Source organism: Anopheles aquasalis, chromosome 2 (assembly GCF_943734665.1).
Source record: "Anopheles aquasalis chromosome 2, idAnoAquaMG_Q_19, whole genome shotgun sequence".
NCBI lineage: Eukaryota > Metazoa > Arthropoda > Insecta > Diptera > Culicidae > Anopheles > Anopheles aquasalis.
The window spans coordinates 48,075,001-48,090,000 of record NC_064877.1 but is presented as its reverse complement, the minus strand read 5'-3'; the positions used below and the strand labels follow the sequence as shown (position 1 = coordinate 48,090,000).

General features: G+C 52.7%; 1 protein-coding gene across 1 annotated transcript in view; it reads left to right on the top strand.

Moving 5' to 3' along the window:
• LOC126580822 (protein serrate-like) overlaps window positions 1–15,000 on the top strand; it is a 95,626-nt gene that overhangs the window by 53,037 nt on the left and 27,589 nt on the right. The window contains exon 8 of the mRNA XM_050244089.1: window positions 14,867–15,000. Coding sequence (XP_050100046.1) covers window positions 14,867–15,000 — 134 coding nt within the window. The remainder of the gene's footprint in view (window positions 1–14,866) is intronic.

Sequence of the window (15,000 nt, the reverse complement as noted above, 5' to 3'; positions counted from 1 at the left end):
AATTAATTGAATTATCTTAACCTCAAAATCATCATTATGATGCTGCTGCTGCTACCAGCTAGGTCCTAGGGCGGGTTTTGTACCTTCGATGGCGTGGCCACGAACACGAACGATCAGCGAATGAGCCCGAAACTGGTGGGATGGATCCGCGGGAGTGTATAGGATCCTTACACCGCCTGTTATTCCGCCACCGGGTCCGGTTGGGTCGTGCACAACGGCCACAGCGACTCGAGCAACAGAACGGACACTTCCTTTCGAATTGGAAGTACAAATATAAACATATCATTACTTATTATTAGCGTGGCCCTTGGCCACAGCGTCTGTTGCCCCGTTGTTTTATGCCCCTTTCCAACGATGGCGTTCTCATGCAGAAGCAGGGTTAGCGGGCGGACCGGACTGAACCGGAGGAGTAATGGCGTTTTACGTGTTACTTTTGCACCTCATCGTCGGGATCGTCGGCAACAAAATTGCGCCCAGAGAGCGCGGGAGATGTGATGAGATAGATGGGCTTAATTACTGGGAGCTGCTGCTGCTGAATGCTAGCTGGCCAGACGAGCCCAGCGAGGAAGTGGCCCGGGAGTGGGAGAGAAGTTGGCAGAAATATGGAAATGGCTTTTGCTAATTCCGAAGAAGTGGTGGCCAGCAACTAGCTGCCAATGGACCTTCGATGGTATTCCTGCTGCTGCTGCTGGCACAGCGCGTCTACATTCCAGATCCGAACCACCAACACCACCATCGGATCGCTAATGTGCCCCCAGTGCGTCTTCGTCTCGACAACAATTAATGCAGCGCATGAAGACATTCTAAATTTACTTACAAATCCACCACAGGGTTTTGTTTTGCCCTATCAGCTTCCTTTATCACCAGCGCACACAGTTGGCCACTTTCTAGGCCGCTCGTACCACGATAGCAGTTGTGCACAGGTGAACGGTTTCGATGAACCGACAAGGACACGGCACGAAGAGCACTCTGGCGGCGACATTAACTATTGTCACCTGTACCGGTGGACCACAAGGGAAACGGGAGTGGTGGATGGTGGCACCCAACGCTAAGGTTATTCATTATTCGCCGCAGACGCAGCATCACCACCACGCAGCATCGCAAAACACAACCCCGTCCCCGGTCCGGTACCCGGGACCGAGAGTTATGATGAATGATGGGGGTTAAAAGAAGCTAAAAAACATAAATAAATCTTAGGGAACCACCAATGGCACCATCGTACCAGTCGCGGGACGATGGATGGTGAAAAAGCGCTTACAAACGCGGACAACGGTGTGGTGGGACCTCGGAGTGCCACAAAACCTGCTTTCCGAAGACGTCCTATCTGGTCCCCCCGGGTCGGCGAGGCTTCGAGGACGGAAGAACGGGCCGAGACCTTCGCGAGTGCAGACAACGACGACGACACGGCCCTGGTACTGTTGGTGCAGACGAGCAGGATCTAGAAATTTATCATCAATTTTTATTGAAAAATAATTGGTAACTTGTAGCGAAGCCACAGACGAAGGGAGACAGCCCCTTCCTCCTCTCAGGCCGTGCAACGCGGTATTCCATGCACCACTTGGTAGCGCGCAACACGGACATTCCATTCAGCGGCGGCCACTCGCGGACCATAACCCGTCGTCTGACCGACCGACCGACCGAACGAGCGAGCGATCGAACGAATCATAATTATCCCATCACTGTACTGTGCGCTGGGGTCGCTTTGTTCGCGGGCTTCTCCCCGATGTTGCTGCTGCTGCTTCCGCTTCTTCTTCTTCTTCTTCTCCGCCGCCAGGGGGAGGACAGCGCATGACAAGATGCCGAACAAAATGCAACAAAAAGGTCGGCCGCATCGACAACGGCGGACGGCCACGGTGAGGTCCAGGTTTCTAGCCCAATTTCTAGACCGTGCGTGGTCGCTGCGTCGAATCGCTCATTCCCCGCGATCGCATTCGCCCCTTGGCCGTTCTAATGAACCGTGTGCACAACCGGGAATCGCCCCATTTCTCCTTCAGCCGAGGTCTTAGAAAAGAAGACACAACGGTCCACGCGTGGATAAGCGCTCGATAAGCGTGACACAACACTGCGTGGCTGCTGGCAAAGGGGCAAAAACAAAGCTACACATAATGAAGCATTATCATCAATCGAACTGTACAGAATTGATGAAGCTGAATTGTGTGTCTATGTTGCGTTGCCGTTGCTGATGCTTCCGATCATCTGGCACTACAAGACGCGATCGGTCGGTCGGTCTAAGCTTTCTAAGCAGCATCACCAACACCAGACCGAATTCCTTTCTAGTGCACAGGGCCACAGGCACACTTACACAACTGTGTGGCTAGTGGCCACTAAGAAGGAAGTGAGAAAATTGGAACTTTTCGACGCTCGCCCCGAGGTGCCCATAAGCCCGATGAGCCAGCTAATTGAAAGTTAATAGTGAATTACGTCGAAATAATCTAATCTATTACGATGACGGATCACTGTTCTGTTGGTGTGCGTGCAAGCTCTCCGTCCGTCCGTCCGTCGATCTTCGCTGCTGCTGCCCCAGTCGTGGAATTACCGATTTGGCCGGGCAATCATCATCGTCCATCAGCCGGGCTAGCGAGCGAGCGAGCGAGCTACAGGGATGTCTTGTTTGAGAGGCCAACAAAACAGGTTCCCCCGGGATGATGAGAATCCGGCGGCAGGTTCCGTTCCGTTCGTTCTGTTCGCTGCCGTTGCCTCTGTTACTTTCCCCTAAAAAAAAAACACACAGAAGGAAACAAAACAGACAAATTCATAGAAAAGCCGCACCGCGCACCGTACCACCGCCAGCATCCAGCATCCAGAACGATAATGACCTTAGCTAATGCTCACTCACTCACCCGTTTGCTGCTCCTCCGTTTGGTTGGCCTGGTCCTCCCGGTGCGCGAGATGACGCTCGACGATACGGAACACGGATTTCGAGCTCTGAAAGCCCTCTGAAACCCGGGGGGGGGGCCCAAACTAGGAGCTGTGTGTGTTTGTGGTGTGCTCGATGGCACCACAGCAGGATAGGAAGATGATGGTTGTTTGGATTCTATTACCCCAAACCCGCCGGAACGGTTACTCACTATCCACGTTCCCACTACCAGCAGCAGCAGCAGCAGCAGGTTCTTCGCTAAACCACTGTGGCCGGGAGTGAGAGAGTGGCTCAGAGGGTGATCCATCGTCATCGTCGTCCGCACTGTGCAATGCTCGCTCGAGAATGCAACGACATGTAGTATGCAAATGATAACACTACTAGAATTCGTTTCCCATTCGCAGAGAGAGAGGAACCCTAGTGCATCGTCCTCTTCGTCGTCGTCTTTAAGGAGAAGTGAAGACAATTAAAATAGTTCTGCAAATCTCGCTGGTTGCCGTGGTTGCATGTTCACGAGGAACGCATTGGGTATGGGCAGGGCATGAATGCTAATCTCTCCGGGGAAGGGGACTGCGTGAGCGAGCTGCTGCTGTAGCAGATGCACCGAGAAGCGAATGTTCAGGTCACGCGATTCAGGCTGTGGGTCTAGGTCCCGTTTTTCCCCCACCAGAGGGGATTTGGTGTGTAGCGTGAACAACCGGATGTCACCTCGATCGTCGTGCTTCAATCTTTCATCGGAACCACCTTCCAAGCGGTGGAGGCATCCAGAAACAACATTTATTTATCATGCGCCGCCACTGAAGCCAAGCTTGGTATTAGAATCGAACACAAAATGCACTTTGCACAGGTACGGTACAAGCAGACGAGAAGCGTCGCAGGTCGATCCAGAAGCTATTCCACACAAAAAAAATGGGAAGGGGAAGGGGATCGCACGTCGCGATCGGTTGCACACGATCAGGTAACCGGGCAACGCCACTGGCCAATAAGTCACCGAAAGTGTTAAATGGGGAAACAGATAAAATAATTAACTCTCCCGGACGGACGTACGGACGTAGAACAGCAAACGGTGTGCGCTGCAGTGGCCATCCGCATTGTGGGGTGTGGTTGTGAGTGCAATCGGTGCAAGCATTTCGTTTGGTGGAGGAATGCAGCAGTCCCATGATGGCGTGCCGTACCAATGCCGTGCTGCCGTGGTTGCCATCGTGTGTTGCAACAGATGCAGCGAGCGAGCGAGCGAGGAACCGAGGAACTGAGGTCCTCCGGTGGCTTCCAGATTCTGTTACAAGATTGCCTATTTGGTGTTTCTTTTAATTAATTGCGTGATTTTAATTGAGTTCCGGAGCGAGTGGGAGAGACAGAGAGAGAGAGAGAGAGAGAGAGAGAGAGAGAGAGAGAGAGAGAGAGAGAGGGGAGGAAGAGTACCATTTGCTGCTGCATCCGTTGGTTCGCGGAAAAAACACGAAAAACAAGCCGGATAAAATAGCATCGCGTGGAACTGTGGTGAACAACCGAGAGGGTCTCGGGGGGGAGGGGTGTGTTCGGGATTTAGGATTTCTTTTACCCTCCTCGATCCTCGAAGGCCAAAGAGTGCAACAGTGCACCGTCTGTCCGCTTCTGCTGCCGTTGCTGCCGAGGATCGGTCCGATCTCTCTCTCTCTCGGTGAACAAATGAATAATACCGGTACCGATCGGCGGGATGCCGTGTTTTCGAATTCAATTAAAAGTCGATTCCTCGTGTCCGCCACACCTCGAAGCAGCAGCAGCTCTTCCTTTCCACCACCGCACTATCCATGGTTCGCGAGTTTCCGTGTCGAAGGCGCGTGATCCAATACAATACTGGAACTCGTCGCGGATCCGAGGAACGCGGAGTGGCTGAAACGCTCCGTCGCAAGCTTATAACGGAATACCGGTAGCTAAGAGCCTGCTAGTTCCAAGTGGCCATTTAAATTGTTCAATTAATTAAGATTCTCTGCGTATAATGTTGTTCTTGTTAGACGCTCGACCACCACCCGTCTCTTCGTGTCCTGTGTCCTGGAGCAGCGAGACTTGGGTTTTGTTTGTTGCTTAAGGTCGAGCACTACCGAGGGGGCTCGGTCTAGGACGCGAAATCGTAGAGAAATGTAGCGCAGCTCGCGGGACTTTCTAACCTCCCCCGCCCGTGGTGCTAGACTAACCATCGGCCATCGGTTGGCGAGGGAACAAAGATCGCCCCTGGGATCACCCCTCGGGATCGCTCTGGGTTTGCGCGAACCGCGAAGCTATAAATTTGCTGCTGCCGCTCCTGATCGCTAGGCGCTGCAAACCACACAGCAACCAAACCAGCAGGCAGGCCAGGGGTCAAAGTTGAGGGTACCAGTGTGCCGTTGCTGGTGCCAGCTTGTTTCTTGCCAGCACAAATCGTATTTTCTTCCTCCGGCTCCGGAGATCTCGAACGAATCTACAAGCCACATCATCGGAGCGCATCGGAGGAGGTTGTCCTCCCTCGTTGCTGAGTGTTGCCGAGCGGATTCAATCGCGATCCGGTCGCTCGTTCGTTCGTTGGCCGAAATTCCAAAAGTTCAAAACCTACTAAACTGGTGCAGCAACCCGGTACCGGAAGATGTTCCGCGATCGGTGTGGTGTTGCTCCGGCAATCACGCGACGTGTCATCTCGGCGCGCACCCTCGGCGTAGTGGCCTGGGTATATAGCGACATTATCGGGAAGCGGACCACGAGCAGTTCTCCTCTTCGGGGTTGGCACCGTGGGATGCTGCATTTGGCACGTTTGTCTGCCGCCCGGCTTTGTCCGTGGGGCCGTGCAGCGAAGCGAGAAGAAGAAGCATTTACATAATAAGACAAGACCGCAGAGACGACCTGGCCACCACGAGACAACGAAACCAATCGACAACAACAACAACAACAGCGCCATCTTGCTTTTAGACCAAACCTGGGGAGAGCGCTGTTTAGTGGTTTGGTAATCCCCGGAGCCCCGGAGGGATGCTGTTGTGGTTGTTGTGGTTGTTGTTGTTGGTTTGGTGAGTAAGTTATCGGTGCGATGGATCTGGCCCGGGAGGTTTCTCTCGCAGCGTCCCATGTCCACGGGGACCTGCGAACCCAATCTACGATGACCTCCCCCGCGAGCGAACGAGCGCCCTTCGCTCGGTGCTATTGGATCTATTAAAGATTCTCCCTCCCGAAGCGGGCGAGAGGCAATTCGGTGGCCCGGTCGTTTCGGGTGAAGTGAGCTGCTGCTGCAAGCACAGCTGCTTTCGATCGCATTATCGCAGGTCACAAAGTACGTCTCGTTCTCCCTTTTTCCTGCCCTCTCTGGCTGACTGCAACCATGATTTCCTCATTTTATGGAACCTGAAGCTTGCTAAACACTTTGTTCCCCTTGCTTTTGTGCACTGGCAACCTGGGTATACGAAAAAGGGGGATGGGAGGCGGTTATCATTATAGCTTGAGACCCCCTTCACCCCTCATCATCACGCCCATCCCGGGGCCTGACCGAATCGCGGACGAATTTCGCACGGACCGTTTAGCGAGCAGCGATTGCTCGCTCATGATAAAGTCCCGAGTGGTGGCCAGGCTTTTTTTTTTGCGCAGACGATTTGGGCTTTGGATCGATTTCTCCGATCGGCATGCTAGTGTCTATGCGCGCGGGCACGCCAGCAGCGCTCGCCCTAGCTAGACAGCGACAGCTAACGGAACCTTGCGAGATGAGAGTGGAACCGTGGCGCTGGTGCTGGTGGTCGTTCGCCAAGCGATCGATCCTCCGTGTCCCTAACCATTCCATTTCCAGTTCCGTGCGCAGGGAGGGAGAAGCACAAGCGAGATCGCGGACCGATGTGTTTAGCGCGTGATGTTATCGGTTAAATTGAGATGTCCGTCCGGTTTACGGGGGCCGTCGTAGCTCGGTTAAGCGCGGTGCAAGCGGTGATCGCGCGGTACCAATAATTAACAAAAAATGCAAAACAAATGCGCCGCAACAAAATGTAAACCACACACACAAAAGCCCGGATCGTCCGGGGCCCATTGAGGGGCCTTTTGCTGGCCGCATGCAGTGGCGTGAGACCTTAGGATGGCGATCAACGGCGATGGTGCAGCACCATCCTCCCATTCACTCGCTCGCATAAGGCTATCTGATCCCCGCAGCAGCACCCGATAGTTCCCGATCGCGACAGAGGAGCCAGCACGCTCAAGACGGTGACGACGACGACGACGAGAACGACAACGAGAGGACGGTTTTTGTGTGTATCTCATTATCTGCGGCCTATCTGATCGAATGTCGATTGACAGCCGACCAAATATTTGCGCTAAATTCTTCACCCGGACACCACCCGGAACAGACGGAACAGGCGGGCGTAGCTGTTAGCTCACCGTGTTAGTCTCGCGCCCTGGAATTCGTAAAACACCGTCGCTTGTGGTGGTGTTGGATGAACCAGAATGTGAACCTCTGGTGAAGGCTTCTCGCGATGACGGAGCCGCAACCGACTGACTGATGAGCCGCGCGTTTTCAAAAAGACAAAAAGCACAACCTTTGAAGAGAGAAATAGTCGAGCAAACAGCGTACAGACTGCCGCTTGGGGGGGGCGGTGCAAGGTGACGACAAAAGGAGGTGCCCCAAGGAGGTGGTCAAGAGAAAACATTAACCGATCATCATCGTCATCATCATCATCATCATCGTGATCATCACGAGCATCGTGTGGTTTCGGTTTGCATTCCACCTCCTCCCTGCCACTTCCCAGGGATCGGGAACCCGATTGTTGTTTGCTCGCGTCAAACATTTATTTTCGGGGCATTATGCGGACACTGAGACGACTGCGACGCGACGGGGTGGCGGGCGTGGGGTCATCCCGCGGTACAAATATGTGAACAACGCGCACCGAGCAAACTGTGCGCGGGCACACCGAGTACTGACCCCAGGCCACGGGGCCACGGGGCGAGAAGGTTTGAAAGGTACCGCCATCGGGATCATCGGTATGGCGTGCTGGCGGCCTGTGCCGGTGCGACACTGGCCATTGGGCACTGCGGACACAATATGCAGCCGTGCCCGGATGAGGATGATGATGATGAGGGAGCAGCTTCTTTGGTCGCAGCTCGCAGCTCGATGAAATCAATGAGCAAACAACGACGCGCACACAGAGAGAGGGAGACGGATTTTTCCACGGTTTCTGTCCGGACCGTTCCTCCAACTGTGCCTCTGGGTGGGAGCTATGGGGGAGCCAGGGGAAGATGCACTTTCCTTCCCTTCCACTATGGTAGAGTTTGGATTTGCCGATGCTTTCGACTTGAAACAATAATTCGATTGGGCCACTTAAGCCACCGGCGGCCACTTAACGAGGTGTTTTTTTTTCTGTTTCCTATTTCCTATTTGTAGGAAGAGGAGGGCATTTGGGTGGAGAACCTGCGAGGGAACGCCATTCTTGGTTTCAACTCAGTGCTAAGGAAGGTTTCCTTCATTTGTTGGTTCATTCCGGGAGGTTCGTCGCTTTGAGTCTTTCGATATTGATTTATCTCACCTCTTCGGGGGCGCGCTTTTAAGTGGCTCATTAAGGGTGTTTGAATGCATCCGATCGCGGAGAGAGAGCTTGATTTTTTTTAAACAAAAGAAACGATTTCCAGAATTCATTCCTGAGCAAAGTGTCACCAGCGAGGTAGAGCGATTAACCCAGAAATGATCGAAATGATCGCAATGATCACGATCATACATCATACACACGGCGATTAAGCTACATAAACAACCGATCGGCCGATGCGATCGATCTTAACGATGCGAACTGTTCCGAGAGTGGCCGCTTGTGGGTAGCCATTCAGCCTTTAGCACGACTCGCAAGCATATCGCAACGAACGTACGAAACTCGTGTTCCTGTGACACAGCCAAATGGCGCACACCACCAAATGTCAAGCGAAATAAATGCCCCCGAGCGGAGCAATAAATAATGGCTAATGAAATATCAATAATACAATAATAACAATGCCCTGGGATACCTACCACGACGACGATGGCGACCGCGAAGGACCGAGATTTACAACCCACACACCGCAACACACATGCTCGATCGGTACGACACGTGTCCCCATTGCAGCATATGTTGTACCAGGCACCTCGTCCAGAACCATCTGCGAGTCAAGTCTCAAGCAGGAGTTACTGGCAGATTGGCAACAAAAAAGGAAGAGAGAGGGGGGGGGGAGTCTTTGCGTTGGCAGAAGAGAACACAATCCATCGTGATCATCGGTGTGTGATGCGGCGGCAGCCATTATTGTCACTCCACTCCGGGACTGGAACGAAGGAGCGAGGTGTTTATGGGTCCGGGTCCGGGTGAAAGTGAGGCGAGAACGAACCAACACATACGTACCCCAGGGTGAAGAAGAATCCAGCATTCAAACAAGGTCGGATTGGGGCACCGAGAGTGGCACCGAGGCCTCCAACGCGTCGTGTGATTGACATTTCGCACCAACCTCCGCTTATGCTCCGAGAGCCTAGGGCTTCAATTGTCATTAGGCGTAGGAGGAGGTGCGTCTCCTGGCCGGTGGCGTCGGCGGCAGTGCACCAGACCGAGAAGGTTAAGCGAGTTCACCGCCTCACCAACATCTCCTTCCTTCCTTTCTTGGGGGTTTCCCTTTTTTTTTTTCAAGCTCCCTTACGCCACCAACCAAAGCGACGGTGTAGATGAATGAATGGCGTTGGCAGTGTGTTGTGGGAGGGCGAGTTGTGGCGCGCGGTATGGCCAATTACATCGAGCAACATTTTCCCACACCTGCGCGCCAAGCGAGCACACTCTCGCGCAGCGCCAAGACGCCGGCCGCACCACCATCGAGAACATCAATTCCTTCCGTACGTCCATTTTTTCTGTCCGTCTCGGTGAGGGCGATCTCGGCGATTCAGCGCCAGCAAATTTGAAGTCAAAAAGCAAAACAAAAACCCCGAAAAATGGGCAAGGAAGCAACGAGGCAAGGCGATGGATCAAGTGCGCGCATCCGCAACCAATCGATCGATCTTGGATTGACTCGGTGAGGTGGCAAGGAACAGAGGGAGGGCTTCTGAACTTCCGAAAAACCACAAATCGTATCGGAGCGCATGGTAGGCGAACTCTTCTGGGCTGGAGGTTCGACTTTTGGTGGCAGTAACGAGCCCTCGAGGGGTCCAGGGATGGCAATCGAACAAGGTAGACGTCACCTGAACTGAGCTGTTAGGTTGTTTCATAAGTAATTGTGTTTCTTGTAATCGAAAGTAAATATCATTTTTGAAATACTTAGATTGAAGATAAATCAGCGCTATATATTTCATTTTGTTCTATGATCTTTTGACTTCTTTCTGGCATCTTCAGATTTGACCAGTCATAGATCTTCTGGATTTTATCTTCAAAAAAACCTAGACGATGTTCGATTCCCTATTGCCATCTTTGTCAAATGTTTTATCATACAAATGGCAGTCTGATAGTGCTAGACAAAGGCTGTATGCTGAGTTCATTCAAAGTTTTCCAGTCAGGTTCTTTCAATGTTTGGTGAGAACACAAATGTGTATGCGGTCTAGCGATATTCTGCTGGAATGTGAAATCTTTGCGATTTTAAAATTCTAACCACTTCTTCTTGATGGTTCAATTTTACTAGCTTATGACATCAGACATTTATATCAATGTTTTGATTCCTTGAAAGCATCTCAAAAGCTACCTGATCCTTCACTCGGCCGCTTTGTTTTTTAAAGATAGCCTAACATACTCTTTACATTCCTTTTTTGAAACCGGAACTGCGGTTTTTATTCCCTAAAAATAATAACATAAAATGTGTCAGAAATGCTCGCTGCATATAAAAAACGATAAGTTGTAGCTTTACTAGACACCGCTTAAAAAAAACGATCAATTGAAAATAACGCAATTCCATATGAAACAACCTAATAACTACGCACAGACAGACACCACGCTGTACTCATGTTTTGCATAATCATCGTAAGGAGCGCTACTGTCTGAAGACGCCACGACTCCCACGAGTGCCACCGAAGTTGGATCGAGGGCGTTGGGCGCTGTATCCTCCCCCCCCCCCCCTCCCTTGCCACATTCCAGCACCTCAAACCTCGATCGGTGGTGGTAATAATTTCTCCAATTTTGTACTCTCCGCACCCCTGGCATGACCGGCTGATTGATAGCATTGTTACGCAAACCACGCCACAAAACACTAGGCCAACCACTAGGCCACCCCTCAAGAAGGCTCCGCCCGGGAACGGCACACAACAATGGCCACACACTCCACACCCCCCTCACACTAGAGACACCAGGGTCCCCAGCGTTTGAGCGGCAGGACAATTGCCAAATAAATTCACATTTTATCCGGTTGTCATCGAACCACGGAAACAGAGTGCGCCTGGTGACTACTGTGCGCGGTTCTCCGGTCTTCTCTGCAGCACCACATTTGGCATCCGCACGGTGGTCCAGCGTGCCAGCCCGTGCTTAATGGCGGGCGGATGCTCCTAGACAAATATGGGGAGGAGTCCATTCCGGTGATCTTCGTCGTCGTCGTCGTGGGAGATCATCTGCTTCAGCTGCTAGTTACCATGTATGGTGCCAAGGAACACCCAGCACCCGGGAACGCGTGTCAATTCGCCTGTTTACCACCTTCGCAACGAGCTTCACACGCTCTCTGTCCTCTCGCGGGCGGTATTCCGGTGTTCCTGCACACAATGCAAACGATTGTAGAGCAGCGCGCAAACGGGCAAAACGTTTGTGGTTTCAATTGTGCCACTAGGCGTTATGCTGCCAACATCATAACCTCCTCCACACTCGCAAGTACTCCCCTTTTTCTCTCACTCTGTCTTCGTCTCACTCTGTCTTGTGTCTTCTTCCAGCGAGTAGCGAACATCGTAGACACAGGCAGCACGCGAGACGAACGGCAAATTAATAATAAATAAATAAACACTTAATCATACATAATTGAACGCAAACGGGCCTGGCAGTACCGGGCCACCGGGTCGCCGTTTTGGTCGCCTGTTTTGTCCCCCCCTTCCGCCACCGATGCTCGCCTCCTTTGCGGTGGCTTTTCAACATAAATCTTATGCTCCAGTCGCTGGAAGCGGAAGAAACTGTGTCATGTCGTGAACGTCGGCGGCTGTTCGACTCGATCGGATGCAGATCAGCGCGGAGCAGAGCAGAGAGTGTTGCTCGAAGCACGGCACTGGAGCGTTAGCTTGCTTGCTAGAGTCGTGAGTCAGAGTCAGAAGGTGAAGCGAGGACGAACTCAGCGAGTGCTGATGTAAATCGTAACGATGTGTGACATGTAACAGGAACACAGGGAGCCGCCTCACCGAGCCATCAATTTGCTCTCCCCCGGCCTGAAAACTCATGTTCTGTCCAGCGCAGTATGTCGTCGTCGTTGTCATCGTGTCAAAGCGGCCCTGTCGCTGTGGCACCTCGGTATTGAATTTCGACCCTCGCTCTCGGACCCTCTCGGCGTCGTTGTTAAAGTTGTGACTTTTCGCAACACCTCCCGGAGCAAGAGCCGAAAAAGTTTCGATTTCCCAATGGAACCCGCAACCGGGGGTCTCTCTGTCTGGGAACACACAATACAAGGAACAGAGGAGCAGCATTGTTATCTCAGCATAGAGCGGTGGCGGCCCTACATAAATCATAAAACACTCACCGAGGTGCGGTGCCACGACTCCCTCGTCTGCCATCTCCGTCTGTGGCTGCGTCTGCGGCGCTGCTTCATCTCTCAAGGTTGGAGTCTTGGTGGGAGTCTTGGGTGTGTTTTCGGTTTTCTGGGGAGGATTGAGGAGAGATCCAAATACCGACCGAAGAGAAGGCAGAGAGAGGAGAGAGAGAGGAATCCATTTGCCATCCTCCACCTGAATGGCCAATGTGCTTGTAATTGATTGCTGCTGCTGCTGCTGCTGCTGGCTTTCCGCGAGTCTCCGAGACGATCGAGGGATCGAGAAAGGGCCGAAACGGAAAGGGGAAGCTACTTTGTCGTCAAATCGCGTTCGCATTCGCGTTGTGTAATCCGAGACCATCGGTGGCCTTGCATCCTGGCTTTTGCGCCAACCAGCGCCGAAAACTAGCGGAGTGATCGTTTTGGGATCTCGTTTGTCCCGATGGATCAAAAGGATCGAGGGTGCGATGGGGGGGCTCGCGATCGGGAACCGGCATTATTGCTTTGATCGTGCGAATTGTGTTCCAACACGTTTAACGACGACAACAACGACGACGACGACGATGATGATGCGGTAATTGGATATCGCGAGGATCGTGGAAAGTCGCGCGGGATCGAAGGGTGATCGGTTTTGGGGTTCAACCCGAAACTCGGTTCCACCGAGTCACGGTACACTATGTTTTGACGGAATGTGCATCGATCGATCGATCGGTCGGTCGACCGATCGGTGCGCTACGATCCCTCTATTTCAAGATCGCCTAAACCTCCAGAACAGCTCCGGTGATCATTCTCACGATCGAAGCAGGAATGTTTCAATCCCCCCCCCCCCCCCCCGGGTCCCATGCCGGCACGATTTGAGACATTTTTCGAATTGCCAGACCGATCGCGGACCGATGGATCGTTCCCAACTGCGGTGATCGTGTGGTCGAATCCATCTCACCGTCATTTACATACGTCCTTCGTCCTTTTTTAGGGTTTTTCTTTCGTGGGGGAATTTCCTGGGAATTGGCCCGGCGATGCCAAACAATACCGTCGATCGCTCCTCGCTAATTAACGGAAATGCCACGGAAGTGCATGGCCGCCTGTTTGTGTCCGGGGTGGAGGCAAATGAGCATTTCATTTACCCCCCGGAAAAAAAACCACTTGCGCGCCCTCCGAATAATCTCGGCGGCCGTTCCGAGCATTCCAACATTCGTCGGTGAGCGATCTTCCATTTGTGCGATCCTCCTCCACCTTCGCGCTCCAACACCACGCTCCAAACCGTGAGCTTTGTATTGTATTTGTTTGGCAAAGAGCAGCGATCCCACCGGCCATCTCGCGTCACCCAGCCAAATCTCCAAGACCTCTTCTTCTTCTTCTTCTTCCCCATCTTCCTCTTCTTCTTCGCCGACGGTGCTTTGTTTGGTGCGAGCGATCTCTAATGCAAACAGAAGCACCTTTTGAGCAACGCCGTTTCGGCTGGCATACGCGTTCCGTGAGTCACACGATTCGTCGTCGTCGAGCGGCCTTCGATGCTCGATGCCAATCTTCCCAAACCGTGGTGGACATTTTTTCGTGGTGAGTTTGGCACCACGCACGTGGTGCTCGAAAGGATGACCAAAATGACGTCGACGGCGTTGACCTAATCTTGAGTCATCTCAATGTTCGGTTACTTTTTCCACGAAATTTCCATGACGCTGTGGACGCCAAATTATGCTGACCAGACGACCGGAAGACCTGCTTAAAAGCCTCCTAGAAGCACTACATGCAACATCGCAACGAGAAGTGCTTCAAGACAACTTTCTCCCCTCGAAATGGGCAGAGGTTCTCCGAGCCGCCGTGGCAGTGGCCGCTACTGAACGATCGCTCATCACGTTCCGGTCGCCGCAACAGTTGCTAATTGTTTAGCATAACACTGGCCACTGAAAACCAATGAAAATCCCATAATCACCACTCTGCAGAGAGGCTCTTTAAGACACTTTTAAGAGAATCGTAAAGAGGGGGGCTAAGTAACACAAACGCACAACAGGGGGAGGAAAGCGGTAACGATCGTCCATTTAAACCCCCTTTTACTTCCTTCCCGGTGGCCACAGCGCCTTCGTGCCACTCATTAACGGAGTGTGTGGTGCGTGTGGCTCGAGCGCACGTGCACCATCATCGGCCGCAGAATGCGTTTGGTCAATGCCGCCGCCCCCCGCATGGGCCAGGTGTGCCGAAAAGCAACGCGATCGATCATCGTGCGCGCATGCGCTCACTTCGCGTGGCTCATAATTACACGCCGAACGCGCGAAAGCAAAGAATGTCGCAATGCCACGTCCCGTTTTGCACAAAAAAAATCGTCTCTTCTCATCTCACCGCGATCACTCACTCGATCACTCTCCTTCTTCTTCTTCTTCTTCCTCTTTACAGATGCCGACCCGGATGGCGCGGTCCCCTTTGCAACGAGTGTATGGTGTACCCGGGCTGCCGGCACGGTTACTGCAACGGAAGTGCCTGGCAGTGCATCTGTGATACCAACTGGGGCGGAATCCTCTGCGATCAAG